The following is a 13,920-nucleotide window of genomic DNA, read 5'->3' on the forward strand; positions in this document are numbered from 1 at the left end:
AATGCTATGGTAGCCTAGAGACAAAGTTATTAATTTTGCAGGGGTGAGAAGGGGTTTCTTTAAAAAAGATTTCAGAGAAAATGCCATTTAAAATGAGTCCTGGGCTTCCCTGGTGGCGCAGTGGTTGAGAGTCCGCCTGCCGATGCAGGGGACACGGGTTCGTGCCCCGGTCCGGGAACATCCCACATGCCGCGGAGCGGCTGGGCCCGTGAGCCATGGCCGCTGATTCTGCGCGTCCAGAGCCTGTGCTCCGCAACGGGAGAGGCCACAGCAGCGAGAGGCCCGCGTACCGCAAAAAAATAAATAAATAAGTAAGTAAATAAATAAATAAATAAAATGAGTCCTGAGGGATGAACACGAATTTGACAAGCAGAAAAGAAAAGACCAAAGGGCTTTGGCATTCTCGGCAGAAGACAGGGCATGAGCCAAGACAGCCACGAAGGAAAGTGCATGTCTCTGACACAACAGGTCATCTGGGGATGACAGCAAGGGGCAAGTGGCAGGACCAAGCGCCGTAAGGAAGGACTCTGCGGGCAAAGGTAATTGTGGAGCGGGGAGAGCTTGGGGAGGGGACAGCAGCATAAATCGCACGTGAGGTTTTATGGAGATCATATTAAAGGATGGGGTTGCGGGGTGGGTGTAGGGAGAGAAGGCAGGAGAAAGGAGTCCAGGTAAGAAGCGAACATAAACAGTTTAATGACAGCACAAGGGCATGAACCCAGATAACTAAAAGGGCAAATTCCAAAGACACTGAAGAGGAGAATCAATAGGTCTCCGTGACTGGTCTGGACGGTAAGGGAGAAAGAAATCACAGACATTCATAGCTTAGAAGACAGAGTAACAAGACTTAACCAAGATAAATGATAAGAGAAACAGGTTTACCAAAACCAAAAGTCTGGTTTTGGAGCTACCGTGTCTGAAGTGCCTGCAGAACAGTTAGCAGGAAAGAGACAGGTCTGAAAGTCAGGTGGGCAGTTGTTTCACTGTGCATAGATGACAGATGAAGTCACAAAGTGAGATCACTTAGGGAGATCAACAGAAGATCAGAGGGCCAAGGATGGGAGCACTGAGACTGCAGGAGAAGGCGAGGCAGGAGAACCCAGGAGAGAGACTGACGCCAGGTGTGCCATTGCAGCCAGGAACCCAGAAACTTAAAGAAGGAGACCGAATGTGGTCAATGCCCCGGAGGTTACAGACGGAGCCAGGACACATCTGTGAAGAGGCCTCCAACCAGGGAGGGGCCCAACACCAAGGCTCCCTTCGGCTCCAGGGCATGTTCCCAAAGGCCTCCTCATAGCAGAGTTGGTTGTTCCACAGTCCCCTCATTTCTACGAGGCCTTTCTATCTCTTGCAAAGATATCATGAATGATTGGTCATGTGGCAGCAGAAAGAACGGCAGGTCCTGAATCCTGTCCACAGTCCTACCGCAAATTATGCTCCTTCCTTTCAATTTTGTTTTCAAAAGAGATGGCTCCAAAACATACCACCATTTCTACGCTAATTCCATCTGTAAAAGGTGGCCTTTGTTTTTGGACAGTTGGACCATTCCCATCGAGACCGAAGGCATCACCTAGTCCCCAAGGAAGCTGAGGGCACCAAAAACCCTGAGGTGTCGACCGTGAGACAGTGCTTATGCTTCAAGCCCAGGGCAACTAGGATGCCTTCCTCAACTAGGCCACCCATAGGAACTTCCCTCCATCGGATTTCACATACTTTCATCTGTTGTATTCACCTGCCTGGAATTCTGATGCATTCTGTGTCTCTGATTTGACTGTCAGCTACTTGAGGGCAGAAACAGTCCCTACAGCCCCAGACCTGTGCCTTCTTATGACAAAAGTACTGACTGTTTACTCAATCTTTATATTTATAACTCCTAAAGACAGACTTGGACATATCGATAAAACTACACCTGGTTGTGGATTCTTTCCTTTCATGAAAAGAACTTCTGTCCGCACGCTATAAAGGGAAACTGCAGCGTCCCCAAGACAGCATAGTTTACCATCTCAGATACTCAGGCAGACAGGAACTGGGACAGGGTTATGTGCTTGTAGCTACCAAGAGAGAAAGGGCAAGGGTCATAGTTCTGGACAATGTATTTCCTGTAAGAAGCGATACCTGTCGTGGTGGAGACAGATGAGTCTCCTTCAGTGTGACCGGAGAGGACAGAACTACGACTAAATGCAGCAAGTTAATGAGGTGAGACTGTGATTCAACACATGGAAGAATTTCCTAACTACCTTTCCCAAAAGTCTACCCAGTAGTGAGCTTCTCTTTTCTAGCAACATTCAAGTAAAAAATGAACAACTTCTTTTCGGAGACATGAAGCAAGGGTTTCTAAGGGGTGGGAAACTGGACTAGAATCATTTTAATAATTTTTAGTCTAAAGCTCTACAGTTTCTGACTGCACACTCCTTCAGAAGGAGAACCACACCCTCTTCTTCACATCGGCAGCTCCAGAACATCTTAAGTTCCCCTTGATGTGTGTTACAAGTGAAGGGAGGTGGACAGGCTGCCTTTGATATACAGACATCTGGGCCAGTTCAGAGTCTTGAGGATGATCGTGTGAAGAGGATACTGGGTTTGCCTCCACAGCTCCCATCCTCCCTTCCAGCCTAGACATCAGGAAGCTCTTAGGCCAGGCTTGCAAGATCCCCTGCAATCACATGGAGAAGCACTCCCTGGCCCAGAAACAAAACTATGAGCAGAGGGGAAAGCCTCACACAGCTTTCACTGGCATTGCTGCCATGAAGCAAATGCCCAAAAAAGTGTCTGGAGAAAATCTCAGCCCTTCCCAGCTCTAGAAACTGGCTTGTTCCCTGACACCTTCACATGCACAGCTCAGGGACCTACAGAATCGAAGACAGGCCTGCCATCCAAGCCTCAGACTGCCCAATCACAGCTACCACTGTTTCGCTGACAAAAGAAGAGGGTCTTTGCTAAAGCAAGCTCGGGGGAACGGTAAACATGGCGCCCTTTCCCTTCAAACGTCCATCTCCACCCTGATGGCTTCTGAGGCCAACCAGCTCATAGTCTGGTCCAGCTGGAAATTCCATCCATGAACTATGTTTCAGGGAAACTGGGAGGAAAAAGAAGCAAAATGAGTGCCCAAAAGGAAATAATGAAAAACCACTGCTCTTTCTGGGGGTCCCCAGCCATCATTCCAATACTAACAGGGATAATCATCGCCTTGTGCCTCTCTGGAAACAGGTCTTCATTTCCAGGCAGTACTTTGGCAGCCTCTGAGTTTAGTCGTTGTTTCCTGCTGTGTTCCTGGCTTAGTGCACACAGGCTAAGCACTGCAATTAAAAATTCATCTATTTTTGGTTCTGCCCTGACGATGAATCTCTGAGAGTGCTCCTGAAGCTGTGAGGAAGGATTCTAGGTTGGATGTTCCTGCCGGCACAGGGCAGCCACATCCTACGGTGCAGCACTGTGGTTCCACCCAAAGTGGGGGTCATCATCCCCAAGGAGTAAAGTCACCTCATTGGACAGGCCTCTCCCTAGACCTGAGGCTTAAATAAGCAGCTGCTGAGACACAGCAGAGCAGTGAGGCCTGGACTAGGATGACCTCGGGAACACAAGCCTTCAACTGTCAAGTCATGATTTCATGCCGCTCTCTGTCTCTTGGCCCTAGCTGCTGAGAAGAGCTGCAGAACTTAGTGATAAATATGGCAAGTATCCATCAAAACCTGAGTTTTCAAATTGATAATGCCGGTTCGACATATGACAGGTTAATGAAATATAATATTTATAGAACCATTCATAACATTCAAGGGACTGAAGGAGTCTGGGAATCCAGAAAGGACACAGCTTTTGATTTTTCTCCTTAAGTCATCAAAATGCTTTTGGTCACAAAGTTTAAGAGTCATCCCCTGTGCAGGGAAAATGAGTACTGGGAGGCTGATTTTGGTTTTCAAAATAGAAATGGGCATCAACATCAAGAAATAGATGTATAGGGGACTTCCCTGGTGGTCCAGCGGTTAAAATGCCATGCACCCAACGCCGGGGGCGCAGGTTCAAACCCTGGTCGGGGAACTAAGATCCCACATGACGCACGGCCAAAAAAAAAAAAAAAAAAAAAAAAGATGTATGTTACAGGCCAATAAAAAAGTGTCTCTTCATAAAAAGTCAACAAAGAATAACAAGACCTCACAATTTATGCATCCTCCCTGCAACTGTTCAAAAATATCCATGGAAAAGACAGAACCATACTCTGCACTCAGGTGAGTCTGCACGGCTCCTGAAAGCGTCTGCCATAGGGCCTCATCAGGGAGAAGAAAAAAAATGACTGATTTCCCAGAAAATGCTGAGTTGGCCCTTCCCAATTTTCAGACTGTACCAGGAAAGAAGTTGCCCCAGGAAGCATCAGAGGCAAGCCTGGGCCTAAGCAGTGACTTCCAGCCAAGGCCAGGAGCCAGCACGTGTTTCCCAACTTCTAAGGGTACAGCTGAGTCTGGGAGTGAGGCCGCCATCCTTAGGCAGCCGCTGGTTCCCGGCCCTCATTTGTTCCCCTCCAATAAAGGCAGCCAGACTTCTCCGGGCCAAGCCTGGTCTTGACTCCAGGGAGCTCCAGACCCTCTCGGTGGCAGCTCTGCACAAATGAGCTGGGGCAGGTCCTGTCTGTGAATGTTTGCACCATTCCACCCACTGCTCCCAGCTGACGGCCGCCAGCCCTCAGGGAACCACAGGGGCTGACTGTTCTGACCCCTGGACCAGCAGAAAGTCCAGGCTTAACTGAGAGATCAACACTGCACAGTGAACACCATGGGCCAGCCAGGAGCATGTCCTGTTACACAGAACCAAGTGGCGATGCTTCTGTAGCCGGGTGAGTTTACATTCTCACCCTTTCTCTTTACAAAAGCCCCTGACTGCCCAGGACAGAGCATGCACCCAGACTCTTATGAGATGCCTTCTACCACACATGCCTCCTTGCTTCCAGAAAGGAAACTCGAGTGCCCTGGGGCTCTGCTGCCTGAAAAGATCCTATGACTGGGTGGGATAGGGAGGGTGGGAGGGAGACGCAAGAGGGAGGGGATATATGTATCTCCATATATATGTATATATATGATATACATATACATATATATATGTATATCTATGTCCCCATATATATGTATCCCCATATATATGTATATCTATGATATACATATATATGTATATCTATGTGTATATATGTATATGTATACATATATATACACATATGTATATATGTATATATATAGCTGATTCACTTTGTTATATAGCAGAAACTAACACAACATTGTAAAGCAATTATACCCCAATGAAGATGTTAAAAATAAATAAATAAATAAAATTTTAAAAAACAAAAAAACATTGCTTAATAAAAAAAAAAAAAAAAAAGATCCTATGACTTTTGCCCTTCACCTCTTCCTTTCTACCTGCAGCATTTCAGGTGCTGGCATGTGGGTCATCATGAAATCACTGCCTGTGATTTCACTCTCACTGGATGTCTTCCTGCTGACTTTGGCTTTCAGCGTAAAGCCCTAAGAATGCAGGCTGCCGTACATCCTAATATTCCCACGACAATGACACAGGCTGGAATTACGTAGCATCTCTCCACCTGTTAAGTCATAAGCATAAGGAGAGCACGCAGTAACCTGTATTCTGCCCTCAGTGCTGAGACATCGCTGCTTTTTGCAGAAACCAGCTAAAGAAACCAACATGGCAATCACAAGGTTCCTGTCTGAGATCCCAGGTTGAAAGGAAAAACCTGTCTCTCTCAACTCACTGCTTTGTGTTACTCTCGGTGTCCCCTTTTCCACACTGTCCATCTGGGGAAATGCTACGCAGCCTCTGAGTCTCAGGTCCAGGGGCACCTCTGCTGCCCCTCCTGCAGCCTCTTGACATCCTACTGCAGGTTTAACTTAGGCAACTCTGCCCCTTTTGGACTATAAGCTCCTCCAAGGCAGGCACCGTGGCATATTTATTTTTGTCTCCCTAAAGCCTTGCTCGGTGCCTGGCATAAAAAGGGGTCTAGTTAAACTTTGGCCAGTGAGTCAGGGAATCAACCCCCCATGGGCAGGTAAGGAATTGTGTGTGTTCCCCTTCCAGAATACTTTCTCCCTCTCTTCCCCTAGGGAGGTCCGGTACCTTGTGGAGCTTGTCGGTGTTGTCGTAATAACCCTGAAGTTCCTGGTGCAGCACCCGGTTCTCCTCCGTTAGGATCTCCACCATCTGCTGGGCTCGCTCCACGATCGCAAATGCATCCGGACCAAGCTGCTGGCTGGGGGAGGCGGCCGGCGTGGGTTGCGAGGCTGCCAGGGTCATCGGAGGTGGAGGCGGCAGGGACACCGAGTGCAGCGGCCCGCTGACGGAGGAGTTCTGGGAGGACATCGGGCTGTGCTGCTGCACCGTTGACGGGAAAGGAAGCTGGCAGGGGCGGCTGCAAGGGAACAGAAGACCAGCAGTCAGACCCCAGGGCCATGGTCGGGAGAGGAGGGAAGCCCAACCACACGGGCACTATGGATGGTTTCTACTGCCAGGGGTCGTCACTGACGCACGGTCCGAGCTAGGTTGACTGAAGCAGCTTCAACCCTCCATCCCACAGATATTTAATGTACTCTCCCCATCGGAATCAGCACTGCTCTGGTCACTGAGGAAAGAGTGGACCAGACAGACAAGGTCCCTGCTCTCACGAAGCTTACATTCTCAGGGAGAGAGACGGGCACACCATCACCCGATAAACACACAAGGCCAGGTATTGAAAAGTAATGAGCCCTCTCCAAAGAATCAGGGCGACAGGGATAGGGAATGACTGAGTGGCTAGGTCATACTGAGAGGTCAGGGGTGGACGCTTGAGTTGAAGTCTGTTGACAGACAAGGAGGAAAAAGTGGTTGGGGGCAGGGGGTAGAGATGTGGGCAAAGTGTTCCAGGTGGAGGAGTCACCTGCGAGTGAGGCTTAAGGCAGGACTTAGAGGAGATCAACTGCAAGAAAGCAAGTCGATGCAGAGCCCAGCCAGCACAAGATAAGGCCAGTGGGACGGGCGAGGGTCTTTGTGAGCCAAGGCCAGCCCTTCCCTTAGAGTGTGAAGGGGGGCCAGTGGGGGAGCTGCTTCCACTCTGAGTGGCGTGTAGATGGGGTGTACGTTGGCAAGGATGGACCAAAGGTGCCCAGTGAGGAGGCCTGGGTGTGGTCAAGGTGAGACCTAACGAAGGCTCAGAGGGTAGCAGCAGAAAAGAAACAGTACATGGATCTGGGGTATGTTTTATTTATATTAGGTATGGGGAGAGAGAAAGTGAGAAAAAATTTTAAATTACTCCTAGATTCTGGGGTCCACACAAATGGACAGGGGTACCACTTAATGAAATGGGAAAGTCTTAGGGAAGGAACAAGCTTTGTGTGTTCTGATTTGCTGAGATAAGGAGGTGTGAGGATCAAAAGTCTGATTTTAACCAGGTTAAAAAGAACACACAGAGGTGTCCCTTGATGGTTCAAATGCTGGGTACTAGCTCCTTTACTTGAATTTCCACCTTCGGTGGCCCCTCCCTACCGATCCCCTCCTCGCGATTCTGTTAACCTGTTTCATAAGAATCATTGTATTTTCTTTCAGCCTAAGCCAAGGGCTCCTAACAACAACTTCTATAGGTATAAACAGCAAAGACAGTCTTGGCCTCTAGTTTTCCAACCACGGCTGTCGCTCTTCTGCAGACTTGGGAAAAATGGTGTTCTTGCTGTCCCCTTCAACCTTTAGGTCTCAGTCTGGGAACTGGGGTGCTAAGAATTATCAGCAGGCTGCAAATCATCCACTTTCTATATCAAGGGGTTGAGATCCTTCTACTCTGTAACAGTTTCCTGTGCCACTTCCCATTACATGTGGCCAAAACTCTCAGAGCTACTACACTTTTTCTCGGGAGCTCATCTGGCCTTATATTTCCTTTTGAGTATATTTGCTGGAATGTTTTTGGACCCTGTCAGCCTCCACGTCTCTCATTTTGTTAAGTATCTCTTAGGGCATTTTAAGCATCCTCTGAATGCTGCCTCCTGGCAGCTAAATGTCAAACTCTAGCAGAAAAGTTGACAACGGTCACCTTAGCCCTCCCTACATGGAGATGCAGTTACTCCTAAAGATGACCTCAAAAGGAACCCAGCAGATCCCACCAGAGTGACTAACCACAAGCTCTGCTCTGGTAACCAATGTCAGAGCACTCCACCGGGGCTTAGGAGAGAGTTCCCAACTAGATTTCCTTATGCCTTCGATCTAGGCGCCCCATCCATTTCATGTTAAAATAGCTGGGATCTAAGTTCCCCAAGTCAAGGTAGAGAACCATGGAGCTCAATGGGGTTCTTTATTCCTTAAGTGTCTCAGATTTCAGAAAGGAGTGCTGTCGATGGGGAAGTGTAAACCCTTCCCCCTCCCTCCCTCTCCGCACCTATTATTGAATACTTAACTATCTGGCCGTTATGAAATAAAACATTTCTGCATTCTGATGAATTTGTGCCCCTTCCGCACTGAAGTGTATGTGAATATGTGTCGCCCCGAGTGTATGAGGAGGTCTGTGTGTACAAAGTCCAACTCCATAGCGAGAGTGAGATGCCCTTGGCTGCTCTTCACAACGTCCAACTTTCACCCCAGATCACAGGAACGCCTATCAGTTGTGGACCCAGAAAACCATAGATCCTTAGTGAGTACGTGCATTCCCGCAGGCTGGCTAAATACTACGGTGCAATTTTCATGGAGAGAGGTTACCTTGGCAAGAGACAAAATGCCACAAATTACACGGCCTCAATTCAAAGGCAGACACCCACCCCTACCTCCTCCGTTCTCCCTTCTCACTTCATCCAACGCAAACGACAAGCATGGCGCGTCTCCTTGGAGCTGAAGTGGGCACAGATGAGGCATCCGGGCTTGCCTTTGACCCAGGCAGCTTCAGGCTGGGGCTTCTACCTTTTAACATTTATTGGGCTCTGGGATTTGGAACTCACAGTCAGTGATGGGCTTATCTTCTCGGTCATCCTTTGCCTTTATATAACAAAAAGGGAGGTTTTTCATAATGCCAGCCTAAGCCATCCACGACAGTGACGAGTTACCTGAGTGGCAATGCAGGAAAAGGGTGTCTGCCAAGCTTGGAGACAGAAAGAATGGGTTTTTCAAAATGGGAAGGCGTTTATTAAATAGAGAACACTGGCCTCACAAAATAACTCGGTTACACATTCAAGAAGCACCGTATTACAATGGACGACGCTCAGCCAGGAGAGCAAACCTCTGTTCCGTGGCTTCGCTGCTCAGCCAGCTGGGGCTGGTAGGCTCAAAGGTCTGTACAAGGCAAATCTGGCTGAGGGTAAATGAAGAGGAAAGAATGGTGGGGGAGGGCAGGAGAATGTCACGATCACACCAGTGCTATGAAACAAGCTATCCCCAGCTTCCAAAGATAACGCTACTGATCAGCCACCATCAGGATAAACCCTTCCTCATAATGGGGACACAGAGAAAAGGGAAAAAGAGGAGAAGGGAACCAACATTTATTGAGAAACTACTTGTGAATAGAATTCTATGCCACAATCTTCTATTTGTGAGCCTACTCCCCCTGTTAGAAAGTGAAGGCAGAGAGCTAGGTTACTTGACATCATGTGTCTCCTGGGACCATCCACCACTTGGCTTATTGTTAAAGGACTTAAGGAGTTAATATGTATAAAGCCAGGCACAAATTAAGCAGTGGACAAATGTTAGCTATTATCACCATTATTGTGATTATTATCATCTATATTCCAGAGCCTAGCCCTGAGTGTGGCTTTCATGAGCAGTCCAATAATTTTTTTCTGTTATGGCTAACATTTACTGGGCACTTTTTACATACCAGTCACTGTGGTATGCACCACTACATGCATCATCTCATTTTGACCTTTATGATTGCCTTATAAAACAGGCATCATTGTCAAGTCTCTGTATTTAGATGAGAACACAAGGCACAGGATGGTAAGTAACCTGCAAAATGGAACAGAGATAATAGAAACATAAAGGAGATCAAAGCCCAGGCTTTTCAATTTCAGAGTCCTTGAAGTTCAACCTTTCCCTGAACAGACCAGGTGAAAGCAGGGAGGGAAGGCAGCCACCCTTTGTCCTCTGCTCCCGAGTTCCTGAGTCTGAGCCACCACCACATCCATGGCTCACATCCTAACCACAGCATCACAGCTTTCTGTAGGCTTGAGCCACCTCGGGGGAAGCATGAAGGCTAGAAACCTGCCCCTGAGTTGTTCTCTTGGACTGTTACTTACCTTCAACATTATTATCTTTCATAGGTTAATGCCCCTTCTACAGAGAGCATTCAACTCACATTTATTGAGGGTCTATGCCACCTGCCAGGCAGCACATTTCATCACCTTGCTTAATCCTCACACAAACCAAGGCAGGACCACCAACAGGTCCTGCTCCTTTCTCAAGGAACCAAATGAGCCTGGGGACACCACAGAAAGTGACCTCTTCCCACGTGCCACTGAACTGACCAGTTATTTAAATATGTCTGAGCAGGGCTGAAAAAGCCTTTTTGCCCCAAGCCCACAGTGATGTATGAGAAACAAGAATCAAGGAGCATTTAAAGAGCCACATCTAAGAGACAAAATAGGGGGTCATACTGGGAAGTCGTGCAGGCTGGTCTTCCATCGTCAGTGACTTGGACCATGCCAGGCATAGCCTGACCCCAGAATCTGCACTCGCTTCTTGCTTCCAAACTTACAACCTTGCCCGAGTCACACACCTGACAACCTACCTTCTCTTGAATTTTTAAATACAATATTATTTAATTTTTTATGCATGTGTGTATTATTCTCCCTAATTATTAGCATGCATGTCTTTTTGAGGGTAGAAAATCATGACTTATACTAAGTTGGTACCCAGTACATTTTTGTCAATTGATTTGGCCCCTGAACCCAAGAGCAAGTTAGGAGACCATATATGCTTGATGAACTTTCAAAGACTGACTCAACCTTCAACATTGTTTTATTAAGGAAGAGACCTCTGGTATTTAGATTTGTTCTGGATAATATAGGTAGAATCTCCAATCATGACATTGCCAATATAATAACATAGCTCCACGTCACTGCCGTTCTCATGCATTGAGTGGTCACAAAATGCAGCTCAAAACTGGAGTGACAATGTTATTTGGACTGGGGAAACAAGGTCATTGGAGACAGCTAATCAACAGTCCATTTGCTTCTCTCTGCATACAATAAGCCTTCATAAATAAGCTTGTTTAAATGTATGTGTTTACATTATACCTGTACTAAATGTGCCATGAATAGCACTTTACATCCACCGTCATTTCATTCTCACAAGCTTGGGCATTCCCTGCTCTCCCACCATATATTATTATTCTATTTTTAAAGTATGCAAACTAAGGCTCAGAGGATCACAAACCAGAGATCTCAGTCTTTATAAAGCAAAACAATGGGCTATGAACTGGGGGTTGGAACCCGCATACTTCCACCACACCAGGGCTTTTGCCCCATGCTGGTACAGGAGAGCACTGTTCCTTAATATGGGGTCTCTTTTCCCTGCTTCTTTCTAGCCAAGTAACCATGGGCAAGTTTTTAACTTCTTCGTCACCTTTAAATGGTGATAATAACAGTATCTACCTTAAGAGTTGTTGTCAGAATTAGATGAGATAATGCATATAAAGCACTGCACATAGTGTCTATCATTAGGAAACTATTGATACTTAATAACTGCTAGCCTCTGCTATTATCACACACTGCTAACGGGTGTTAGGAGAAAGGCAAGGGACAAATGCACCCTTGGGTGTCGCTTCCTCTTCAAACACTATGTGTTGAGAATCCCAGTCCCTAACACTAAAGCTTCAACAAGGAATAAAAGCAAATGCTAGCACCATAGAATCTTCCATTTCTGAACTCTTTTCTTGCAATGCAATGCAGAACAAAAGTATAAAGGTGATGCCTGTACACGTCAGGACACTCTCTCTCGAACACAGATTCTCACTTTCTTCTAGACCTGTGCTGTCCAAAATAGTAGCCACAAACCACATGTGGTTACCAAACACCTGACATGTGTCTCATCTGAACTGAGATGTGCAGGAAGTATAAAAGGCACATCAAAATTTGAAGACAGTACAAAAAATGTAAAACACCTCATTAATAGTTTTTTATGTTGATTACCTGTTGAAATCATAATATTTTGCATATAATGGGTTAACTAAAACATGTATCTAAAAATATGTTTTTAAATGGATTAACTAACTGTATGGAGGTGCCTTAAAAAACTACAACTAGAGTTACCATATGATCCAGCAATTCTACTCCTGGGCATATATTTGGAAAAGACACATGCACTCCAATATTCATAGCAGCACTACTTACAATAGCCAAAATATGGAAGCAACCTAAGTGTTCATTGACAGATGAATGGATAAAGAAGATGTGGTATATAAGCACAATAGAATATTACTCAGCCATACAAAAGAAAGAAATAATGCCATTGGCAGCAATATGGATGGACCTAGAGATTATCATACTAAGTGAAGTAAGTCAGACAAAGACAAATATCATATGACATCACTTATATCTAGAATCTTAAAAAATGGTACAAATGAACTTATTGACAAAACAGAAATAGACTCACAGACATAGAAAACAAACTTACGGTTACCAAAGGGGAAGGCAGGGAGGTATAAATTAGGAGTTTGGAATTAGCAGATACAAACTACTATATATAAAATAGGTAAACAACAAGGTCCTACTGTATAGCACAGGGTACTATATTCAATATCCTGTGATAAACCATAATAGAAAAAAACATTTTTAAAGAATGTATATATGTATGTATAACTGAATCATTTTGCTGTACAGCAGAAACTAACACAACATTGTAAATCAACTATACTTCAATTTTTAAAAATGGGTTGACTAAAACATGTTTTTAAATTAATTTCACCTGTTTAACCTTTTAAAAATGTGGCTGCAAGAAAAATTTTAGATATGTGACCCACATTATATTTCTTTTTTTTAAGGATGTCAATGTTTTTTTTTAATTTAGCCATTTTATTATTTTTAAATTTTTATTGGTGTGTACTTGATTTACAGTGTTGTGTTCGTTTCTGCTGTACAGCAAAGTGAATCAGTTATACACTGATTCTTTTAGATTCTTTTCCCATATAGGTCATTACAGAGTATTGAGGAGAGTTCCCTGTGCTACACAGTAGGTCCTTATTGGTTATCTGTCTTATATATAGTAGTGTGTATGTGTCAATCCCAATCTCCCAATTTACCCCACCCCTCCTTCCCCTCCTCACATTATATTTCTATTGTTCAGCACTGCTCTAGTCCACATTGCATGTACACCAAAAGGTCTCATTTTGGAGACAATTCCATAAATCAGTGAGCAACAGAACAATTCATGCAAACAGACTAGCAGGGGCTTCCCTGGTGGCGCAGTGGTTGAGAGTCCGCCTGCCGATGCAGGGGACACGGGTTCGTGCCCCGGTCCAGGAAGATCCCACATGCCGCAGAGCGGCTGGGCCCGTGAGCCATGGCCGCTGAGCCTGCGCGTCCGGAGCCTGTGCTCCGCAATGGGAGAGGCCACAACAGTGAGAGGCCCGCGTACCACAAAAAAACCAAAACAAAACAGACTAGCAGTCCCCACTCTACTGTCCCCAGATCCCCAAGCATCAATGGTGATCAGCAAGCTATATTCAATATATTAAACTATATATTTATCTACAGTTAGGCCATCATGCTAACATTTAATAAATATGGCTTGTGTGACTGACAAAAATTGTCCAAAACACAACAGGAAAAGAAACATCAATGGATAAACAGATGAAGGATATGATCAAGTAATTCAAAAGAGAAAATGCAAACAGCTAACTAAATACATTTCCCAAAGCAAACTTATTAGTAGAGAAGTAAAATCAAAACAACTTTTTTCCATTTATCAACATTAACAATTCAG

At 45.6% G+C, this 13,920-nt stretch overlaps 1 protein-coding gene across 4 annotated transcripts in view; it reads right to left on the reverse strand.

The window, feature by feature from the left end:
* The window catches only part of AMOTL1 (angiomotin like 1), a 106,520-nt gene that overhangs the window by 44,842 nt on the left and 47,758 nt on the right, over positions 1–13,920 (reverse strand). For all 4 annotated transcript variants that reach the window (XM_007115115.4, XM_055078760.1, XM_055078759.1 and 1 more), the window contains one exon: positions 6,112–6,403. In XM_007115115.4, coding sequence (XP_007115177.1) covers positions 6,112–6,403 — 292 coding nt within the window. The remainder of the gene's footprint in view (positions 1–6,111; positions 6,404–13,920) is intronic.

This window comes from Physeter macrocephalus, chromosome 16, assembly GCF_002837175.3.
Source record: "Physeter macrocephalus isolate SW-GA chromosome 16, ASM283717v5, whole genome shotgun sequence".
NCBI classification, from domain to species: domain Eukaryota; kingdom Metazoa; phylum Chordata; class Mammalia; order Artiodactyla; family Physeteridae; genus Physeter; species Physeter macrocephalus.